Source organism: Carya illinoinensis, chromosome 10 (assembly GCF_018687715.1).
Source record: "Carya illinoinensis cultivar Pawnee chromosome 10, C.illinoinensisPawnee_v1, whole genome shotgun sequence".
Taxonomy (NCBI): domain Eukaryota; kingdom Viridiplantae; phylum Streptophyta; class Magnoliopsida; order Fagales; family Juglandaceae; genus Carya; species Carya illinoinensis.
Window position 1 is genome coordinate 27,485,748 of NC_056761.1, and position 10,649 is coordinate 27,496,396.

Consider the following 10,649-nt stretch of genomic DNA (forward strand, 5'->3'; position numbering starts at 1 on the left):
CTAGAGGGTGGAGGTGGTGGAGGACCATCGTCAAACGCATCAAGCATAATGTTTTGGTCGAAGGTATTGACAAATGAAGTGAGGCCACATAAGTTTTAAGCAAATCCAAATCTAGGCGCTTCAAGTTGGCATGGAGAGTGGTTAGCAGATGAGACCTGAGCCGCAACACGCTAGCACCATACCCATAACCAAAGGTACAGTCTCTCACAGCAAGCACAGATGCTAACTGAGGATGAAAGCAAACAACTTCCTCCCATGCAGCCAACAGCTTAGCTTCCAACGCCTTCCCCTTTATAGTCTTCTCCTTCAGGCAAGCATCCTTGTTAACAAAGGCTTCTTGGAATTTCTTCTGTTGCTCATCAATATCGGCTCGAGTCTTCTTGTATTCCTCGTGCCGCTGTTGCAACTCTTCCAAGGAGCCATGAACCTTGGAGAGATCATGATCAGCTAACTTCCCCTTCTCCATTAAAGCCGCCAAGTCTCGCATAAGTCCAAAATTACGCTCCTGTGAACTGGACAAGTCCTGGCAAATAGACTTCATTTCCTCCTTAAGAGTGGAAAGCTCAGAATTGAGGTGACCGCACTCGAACTCAACTTTCCCTTTGCTCAAAGTCCCTTTGGGCAAGGGAAAGTTGAGTCCTAGTGGAGTCTCGCTCTAACTCCAACAACCCAGGGAAAAATTGTCCCTAGCCTTCACCTTCCTAGCATGACGAAGCTCATCACGAAGGTAGAAACTCTGTCGAGAAGAATTTCCAGGTCACCTATCAAGAAGTGAGCGTAACGATTAGCCTGCTCGAACGAAATCTCCAACTCTGTCCTGTCAGCCTTCCACCTCTCAAACTTTTTCTTGGCCTAAAAACAAAACTTGCGCCTGGCGTGACCCTCCTCTTCAAGTCAACCCAGTCCGCCATGATCCAGGCTACTAAGTCGTCACACCCTAAAAAGGAAAAATCAAAGGAGAATGACTAATATCAGTAAACAATGAGTGGTAAAGAGGAACTAAAAGTTACCCCGAAAGAAAATCCCTCAATCGGTTGGCCTTGTTGTTGATGGTTTCATTTTGGGTGGTGGCAGAAGAGGAAGAGGTGCCACCCTGAAACTTTCCTTCCTCCCTGAACACGATGAGCACCAAGAAAGAAGGACCCAGGCGACATTGTAGCTGAGCCAACACCTACGTTAGGGGTTCCACCAAAACCCCTTGCCTTATTATAGGTGAGGCCTATGTCACCCAAGTTGACACCCTCGCTCGCCTCCCTTTAGGAATGCCTCCCTTTAGGAGAGAAGACCCTAGATCACATGAATGAGTCTCTCCCATAAAAGTAGTGGTCGACAGCGAATGAGGAGGTAAACTTCTCGCCTCGGCCTTTTCATCGATTTCCTCTATGAGAGGAGCTTCGTCATCACCTTCGCCGCCTCGGATGCCAACACTCTCCACACTGCCTCATGTGGTGTCTCCCTCCTCTTCTTCACGCTCTCCACGAGTAGCATTAACCATCTCACCAGCCTGAGTGGTATCTACTTCCTGACCATTATTAGCAGGGCCACCTTCACTGCCTTAGGCTACAACTTCTTTTTCGCTCAAGGCAGAGTCCTTCTCCCCACCTGGAAGCTTCCGGCTTGCCAAACCCAAAGAAAATGCAGCCTCAACATCAGCATTAACCTCACCGTCCCCAATTGGATCCTTAAATACGGGGAATTCAAAGGTGGGACTAGACGTCGAGTCAAGTGTTTGAATAGGAAGTTTGAAGTCAAATGTCCTAGCCAAGTCAAAGAGAGCTTGGCTTGCCAAGCCTTTGACGTTGCCAAGGCCTGGATAAGGCATACACATTGGAGATGGCTTGGGGGTAAGAGGTGGGGTACCCAAAGGGTTAATAGCTTCAAGAGAGGTGCCACCTCTTTTTCTTGAAGCACCCATTTTCCTGAGCATTTCTTGGAAGCACACTTTGGTGGAGGGGGCGCCACCACGGGCTTGGTAAGAAAGAGGACATGAGAATGGTCAGCGACCATAAAAAAATGATCAATATTGGCTAGGGTTAACAAGAACTTAGTCCAAAGATAATCTTCATGACCCTCCGCCCACTTTGTGACCATTTCAATTCGGGATTTCTCCCATTCAGACAAGGGCTCTAGGGCTGCCGCCAAGCCCTTCTCATTAGGGAGTATGCCTCAAGAAGCCCTAATTAGAAAATCCAATTGGAGAGTCTCTAAATTTGGGAACTCCCAACCAATCCAAGAAATCAAGAAAAACTTTCTGGTCCATTGCTTAGCATTCAAGTGACAGCCTTCAAAGCCAACCAATCTCTAGTCTCAAAAATTCAAAACGTTACCAGCAGAAGGTCTCAAATGATAGAATGCCAAGAATTCCCTAGCAGTCAAATCAGGATACTCTTCTCTAGCAGGTTCAAGAACCATTCAAAAAACAATGCATGCATAAAGGAAAACCTGCCACATGTGGGAATGAAGCTAGGCGGGGGCAATACAGAGGAGGTCAAGTATTTCGCATATGGGGAGACAAAAAGGGGAACCACAGGCCATGCGTCAAGGCGTAGAAGGGCAAGGCAACCCTACCTACAAACCCTTCGCTATCAACATAGCCACAATCGAGAATCTCGAGGTGCACTTAATCTGGGATGCCAAAATCTTCTCACAGGGCCTTCAAATCACTGGCCCTAAGGGAGGAGCGCCACCCATACCCTTCAAAGGCTGGGACATCTTGAACACGGGAAGACTCCACATCCATGATTTTGTTCTGTTGAGCCATTGGAAAGATGGATGAGGTAGCAGGGAAGGAAATTAGAATGGGGGAGTCATAAAGAGAGCAAAGAGTTGCAACGAGAGAGTTCAAGGAAGAAGAATGGAAAGTACAGATAGAAGGAAAAAATGGGAAGCAATGGGCATGTAATGTGAACTAGGGAAATGAAGAGTCAATGGCAAATGTCATCATGACCTGACAAGGTGATCCGATGGAAGGGGAACGTGTGTATGTTACCCAGTAACCGTTGCCACATCCACACCAAAAGATTGAAATTCCCACTTCTTGGTTCTTGGTAATTAGAAACGGTGAGACAATGTAGTAAATGGACTAGCGAGGTAGCCCATGGGTCCAGTAAATGGGCTAGCGAGGTAGCCTAGAGGTCCAAGATCCAATTTGGATCACTCATAGCTCGAGATATTTATGAACACCTTGAGGAAAGTCAACTCAAATGCAAGGAAGTGTAAAGCTAATGAATTCCCCATGACTACATGCGAAGGAAATTAGTGGGGTAACTAGAGGGTCTAATATTGGCCCAATCCAAACCGCAAACCAAATGCCCACAATGACTTGCTACTCTTGAGAAATAGATATCCGAATAAATTTCTTGGCCACCTTGGTTATTAGGGTCAATAAGCCATGGTATGACAATCAGATAATTTCAATGATTTAGGGATAAACCTCACGGTTAGATACTGCTTAAATGTAATCTAATTACAATATTGATCCAATGAACCTCTACGCCTATATATATGGGTAACATGTAACTCTTAATCTATCTGACCATATACTTGAAATATTATCCACCACTCATCACTGACTTAGGGCATTGGAGTGGCTACAGGCATCCAGTGCCATCCATCTTAGACTTGCAGGTTGACGATTACACAAGGTGGTAGGACATGTCCTTTACAAGAGCCTCACATCAACCTATGATATCTATCTAGACGAATATAAACTAATGGAGGAAGTAATTATTGCAACTGAAATTACAGAAAAAAAAAATGGTGGAGAAAGTTTGAAGAGTGAAGATTCTCAATTAAGTTTTGAGTTAAGTGATTATGTTAACTTTCTTGGAATTGAGGGTGCTTTTATTCCAATTCTTCCTATGCAAAATACTATTTTTGGATTTAGGATGTTGGAAGAAAATACGAATTTTCTAGATAAAGTCTTCAGCATTATATTATTTTGGTTAATACACTTTCAACCTTATCATGATGATGAAGACGAGGTCAATAAGAAGAGGAAGATGGAATTGATTGGGTGGAAGAAGACAACAAAATAAATGGGGCATCCAAAGGATCAAGGTATGGGCGTAGAGAATTCGTGAATTCTTTCCAAACTAGAGAGATTGATGGAATGATCATGGCTACTATGGGTAGATAAGGGTTTAGAGGACAAGATTACTTGAAAATTGAGGAAAATTGCACAATAATACTAAACATGAGTTCACTTGACGTTTGCTCAACATTTGATTGAGCAAACATCGAGCAGAGTTGTTCAAGATCTTGCTCAAGTCTTGGTCAAGCGAACATGGCCAAGTAAGTTTAAAGTCGCAATTTAAGTTTGAGTTGTAATTAGTATTTGAGATAATTAAGAAGTCTATGGATTATTATTATTATTACTATGAGCTTGGTTTTTAAATAGTTTAGGTTTTGTCTAGGTTTAAATTTAGTGTTCTTTTTTAAAGACTTCAATTGTAAGCCTATAAAAAGGCAATCCTAGGGTTCTTTTGGGGGAGTGCTAATTATTGTTATTATTATTCATATAAAATGTCCATCACCACCTCCCCCCCCCCCCCCCCCCCGCCCCCCCAGGGGGACCGGATTGGACCATTTTCACCTATACTCTCAATCTATTCCATCTCATCTCATCATTATAATTTTCACAAATTTCTATACAAAATACAATAAACAATTTATCCTTTTTAAATACTAAAACAATAATAATATTAAAAAAATAATATTTTAATAATATTTTATTCAACTTTCATCTCATTTCAACTCACTATCCAAACCGCACCTAAGAGTTTTTTTCCAATAGCCTTTTATATTAGAGTGAAATCTTTAAGATTTCTTAAATGAACAGTTATTCTACAAAGCAGTCTTACACCATGCATGTACTTAACTAACGTGTGATTTATTATTTTTGTCATTTTATTTAAACACACATATATAAGTATTAAGATAAAAAGACAAAAATGACAAATTACATGTTAATCAGATGAATATCTATAATATAAGACTTCTATTTAAAATTTCTCTTATTGAATAGTTGCTTTTCGTGAACCAGATTTGTGTTTTATTTATTCTGTTACATCTATATATAGTAGCTTCCGCGCTGCATCAAGGAATAAACCATCTAGATTGATTGAACTGTAACAAAGGCTTATATGTCAACTAGATGATAACCTTTTGGCTTACTAGTTGTCACCAACATTAGTAAAAACATAAATATATTAAAAAATATCAATATTACAATTCAATAATAATAAAATTATAATTTTAAAATAAAATTTAAACGGGTCAAAATGGATTGATTTCAGGTTAAACAAATTGATCCATTTTAACCTAAATCCATTAATACCAAACTCAAATCTATTAATTTTTTGTGATATTCGTATTCAGTTTATGAATCGTATCATGTATTGCAACCCTACCGGAGGCTAGCTAGGTAGTATTAAATGGCTCTCTTTGCCTTTTTCAATCTGATGCACTGAGTGCTATCCACATCCTGCCCAACTTCAACTTAATATAAGTCAGTCCTTCTATTTTTCTACTTCTATTTTATAAAATAATAAATTTATTTATAAGTTTTTTAATTAATACTGAACATAGGTTCGTATTCATATTGACAAGAAAGTTTGTCATATAAGTTAGCGGAGGTTAAGAAAATATTGGTATTTTAACTCTCTCTATCACAATAATAAATCTCTAATAAGTGGTGTGTTAGATATCAAATTGTAAATAACATAGACTTGATAAAATAGTGACTATAACTATATTAGAGCATTGGCAATGGCTAGCCATTGCCAAGTCTAAAATTTAGCTAGAATATTGTGTTTTGGCCATAATATGAACTTCTAGCTAAATTAGTCCACATTGGACTAGCTATCCCCAAGTCTAAAAAATAATATAATATTATTTTTTTATAATATTACCAAAACAGTCCATTATAACCAAAACAGTTCACTATTACCAAAATAGTCCACAAATTAGAAATATAGTCCACTAATATACCCCAAAATAGTCCAAAAATTACCAAAATAGTCCACTATTACCAAAACAGTCCACAATCCTACCAAAAACAGTCTAGACATTTACAAAACAGTCCATTAATCAGTCAAAACAATCCACAATCCTACCAAAAACAGTCTAGAAATTTACAAAATAGTCCATTAATCAGTAGATTAATTTAGTTGCTACCCAGCCACATGTTTATCCAGCCTACATATGGCTGGGCAGCCACTAATAATCTAAAAAAAAAAAAAAAAAATCAAAGCTACCAACATTAGACACCTCCAAAAGGTGTCAAAGGAGATGTAGATGTACCCCTGATATCCTTCCTCCATTCCTCATAAATTTTTCGTTGAATATAGCCAAAATATTCTTGTTGCATGACATTCAGGCCATTTAAATCTAGCAACATCATCTTTGCCTCCCATTTCTTTTTTTTTTTTTAAGTTCAAATGTTGCTGATCTTTCTAGGTCTGCCTTCAGGGTCACATTTCTACGCTCTTCTATGGTTGTCGCTCGATCCTTGGTCATTTTGGCCAAAGCAGTCTTGATCTCACTATCGTTGCCTTAGACTTCCGCTTCCTCTCCCTTTCTTTCTCAGCTTTTTTGCCTGGAGGTCTCTTAGCAAGAACCTCTATGTCCTCTTCAACTTGGTCAACATCAACAAGATTAGTCACTTTTTCAGGTGACTTTCTCTTCTTACCAACGGTGGAGATGTGTTGCTGCCATTTTGGTTGGTGTCTTAGAAGACACCAACGGTGCTCCATTGTGAAATTACTCCCAACAATCTCTTTGTATAACACCTTCGCTTTCTCAATCTACAAAAATTTATTAATTTCTATTAGTTCATAAGTAAGTCCACAAAATAATTAAATGAAAAAGGGTTTTAAGGTACATACCTTGTCTTGCTCCGTTGCACCACTTGGGTGCAATGACTTTACCTTTGCTATACATGTACAAAATTTATTGGTCCATTTTTGAATCGTGGACCACCGATTCATCAAAGACCCTTCAGAACGATTGGCAATGTTCAGTATTTTATATTCATAATAAAATGTGGTAATTGTTTCCCACATTTGAGTGGACTTTTGATCAGTACCCCTTATCGCATCGATGCTAATATTGAGCCAAGCTGAGACGAGGAGGTTATCCTCTTCAACGGTGAAAGATGCACGTCGTTGAACTTTTTTTGAAAGATGCCTCTTTTTACCGTCATAATTTTGAGTTGCTTGGACTACAACATTATCATGTTGCGTTGGGGTGCTATCACAACCTCCTCCTCCACTTTGCAATAGAGTGGTGAAGAAGGGGTCATCATCAAAATGTGTGTCCATCCTTGAAAAATATTAATATTTCAAGGAGTCGGACAAGTTGCCCAATAGTCAAACTCATATTGCAACTTCTCAGTCCATATATCATTTAAAGTGACATCATTTTGTAGAACCAAATGAGAATATCATTTTGAGATCAAAGGAGAATTTCATAATTGATACAACCAAGACATTATCAGAAACATGGCTAGAAACAAAGAGTTTTGAAGAAAGAATACTAACTGAAACAAGGAAAGAAAGACAAAAAAAAGAGTAAAAAAAAAACTACAAACTGACAGAAAACAACTTATGCATTATTAGAAACATGGCCACAAACAGAGAGTTTTGAAGAAAGAATACTAACTGAAACAAGGAAGGAAAGAAAAAAAAAAGAGTAAAAAAAACTGCAAACTGACAAAAAACAGCTTATGCATTATTAGAAACATAGCCAGAAATAGAGAGTTTTGAAGAAAGAATACAAACTGAAACAAGGAAAGAAAGAAAAAAAAAAGAGTAAAAAAAAAAAAAGAACTAACTGACAGAAAACTTCCGCATGCATTATCAGAAACATGATACAATTACAAACATCAATGAATGATTCAGAAACATATAGAAAAAAATACAAGTATGGAAGAAAAGGCAAAAGCTGACACAACTAGCTTCCAAAGTTGAAGCTTCCCAAAAATATCCTGTCACAATAATAAAATGCTTTCAAATGAATGGACGCTAGTTGCAAATTTGAACAATTCATATCACCTTTCAAGAAGACAAAAAGGAAGATGCAAGAATTTTTGTCTTAGGTTATCAACAATGACATACACTCCCACCCTTCAGCTTCTTAGAGTAGGTTACAGGAACTAACTTCACGAGAGTTACTATTGACTATAACTTCAAGGGAGTTACCATATCAAAACATATTTAAAGAAGCATGGGAAATGCCTCTCCATATATATTGTCTACAATAAAATTTTTAACAGCTCTAAGTTTTCATGAAAAAAATAAGATCCATAAAAATATCTCATCAAAATACCTCTGCACATTAGGCACTCTTCTAACAAAACATAGCATTTAGCAGATCCTCTGAAAGTCTTGACAAAACAGGAACCACCAAAGTTTCCACTACTTAACCAGTGAGGTACTATATCCTCTCCTCTGCTTGAATATGATTCTATAGAAAATCAAGTACAGGAGTAATTGACTCTAATTATCAATCTTGGAGCCAGTGGGCTATGGACCAAGTAATGCGCTTAGACCAATCTGACTTAGTGTGGGTACTTTCTAGCCAGGATCCTTAGGCAGCATATGCTTACTAATGATATGATTTTGGTGGGTGTGTGATGAGTGTGTGAAAGTACACTCTAAATACCCTATTATTGGACTAAAATGCTAAAATGTGAATAGAAATCATACGAATTAATGTATATTCTTTAATTGAATTTCTATTTATGTTGGGGATACTCCTAAACAGTTTTTTTTATGTTTAATTTCAAAATTTATAAAAGAGCAAGTCAAGCCCAGTCAAATTCAAATGAGGACATTCATGGGGTTTGAGAGCAATTTGAAAGAAAAGAAAAGGAAAAAAAATCACAAAATGAAACCACAAGAAGTCCAAGTCCGAAATTCGCTAGGAGACAGTCTGGACATACTTTAATCTTTTGACTGTATCTTTTTACTCACATATCAGATTGATGCGATTCTTAATGCATTGGAAAGCTATCTTAAAAGGCTATAACTTTGTCTATAATAAGGATTTCCAAATTCAAACTCCTGAAGGCTGTACGTGGCTGCCAAGATAAGTCCTAAAATTTAGACGATTTGTTTATGCGGAAATTAAGAGGACATTAGGGTTTCTTTCCTACCCTATATAAGTATATCATTAGCACGAAATGGGGGGGAGGAGGCACAAGAGGCAGATCTAAAGAGAGGAGAAAATCACTTCCATGGCCACCGTTCGCTTCAGTTTTCTCTGGAAATTTTTGTTGTCCAGTACATTTATAGGTAACTAAATTCTTAAGTAGGGTTAGGGATGGACTTGCATATTAGATGGTATTTCTAATTTATTTTTAATTCATGTATTTGATTTTCAATTGCTAAAACTCTTTTGTTTTATCATTCTCAATTCATCGTTGATGTTTTCTTCTCCGAATAATCATAGAATTTATTCTGTTTATGGATTCAGTCATGCTTTTTCTATTGAATAGATTAGTTCTTTGATTATGTTTGGATCAATTATTTATCTATATTGATTTAGTGTTTTTGCTGCAATATCGCTCCCTAGTATATTGTCGTCTTTGGATTTTCTCAATAGGGATAGTAATTTACGTATTTTAAAAGTGGTGAATGATTTTTCAAAGGGTTAAATTTGATTTAATTTTGGTTTATAAATCTATACCTTCCGATTGGAAATTTCGTAAATTGAGTTCCTAATTGAGTTATCCAATGAATTAAGAATAATTAAAATACCGGATTTGTGCAAGGCATTCCCGACGCTCTACTGTTCGTCAAATTTGAGTACTTTTTCCGTTAATTACATTGCTTTACTTAAATTTACATTTAAAATTAATCTTTGTTCTCCATTACTTATTTAATATTTTTCTTTAGTTTCTTTGTTCCTCTTGCTTTTCTTTTAATTTGTCTCCCTGTGGAATCGACACTCCAAATCTGTGCTACAACTACCGCATTATTCTTTCGGCGTAATCAAATTTTGGCACCGTTGCCGGGAGACCGTAAAAGAACTGTGAGATAGTTTTTCTTTTAACAGTTTGTAAAGGCGGTAACTTCATTCCCTATTTTAGCTTGTTGCATTTGTTTTTTCTTTTTCTTTTTGTAGTTTTTTTTAGTGTTGTGTTTTTCTCTAACTTGCATGCACAGGTATAGAGATGCCTTGGGTCGGTTTGCTTGTAAACCTGTGTTAGAGTCAAAGTTTAATTTTTCTGATCATTTGTTTGATAATTCTTCTAATTCTGAGAAAATGAGTGGAAACGAAGATCAACCCACTAGGACCCTTCAGGATTACCTCCACCCTATACGCACAGCTACATCATTATGCATCATGTTTCCTGCTAATATTCGCCAATTGGATTTTAAAACAGGGATGATACAGTTACTCCCTACTTTTCATGGCTTGGAGAATGAAAATTCATATGTGCACATTAGAGAGTTTGAGGAAGTAGTTGTAACTTTTCATAGTCAAAATGCAACTGATGACATTGTGAGACTTAAGTTCTTTCCTTTCTCTCTGAAAGATAGAGCTAAGAGTTGGCTATACTCATTGAGACCACGATCTATTGGGTCATGAAATGAGATAACTCAGGTCTTCTTTAATAAATACTTCCCCCAACATAATACCAA

At 37.5% G+C, this 10,649-nt stretch overlaps 1 protein-coding gene across 1 annotated transcript; it reads right to left on the minus strand.

Moving 5' to 3' along the window:
- Positions 1-6,515: 6,515 nt before the first annotated feature.
- On the minus strand, positions 6,516-7,322 carry LOC122278593 (glutathione S-transferase T3-like). Its single transcript, XM_043088770.1, has 2 exons — positions 6,888-7,322; positions 6,516-6,806 (listed from the first exon to the last, which is right to left on the minus strand). The coding sequence occupies exons 1-2, from the start codon at positions 7,320-7,322 to the stop codon at positions 6,516-6,518; spliced, it is 726 nt and encodes a 241-aa protein (XP_042944704.1).
- Positions 7,323-10,649: the final 3,327 nt, after the last annotated feature.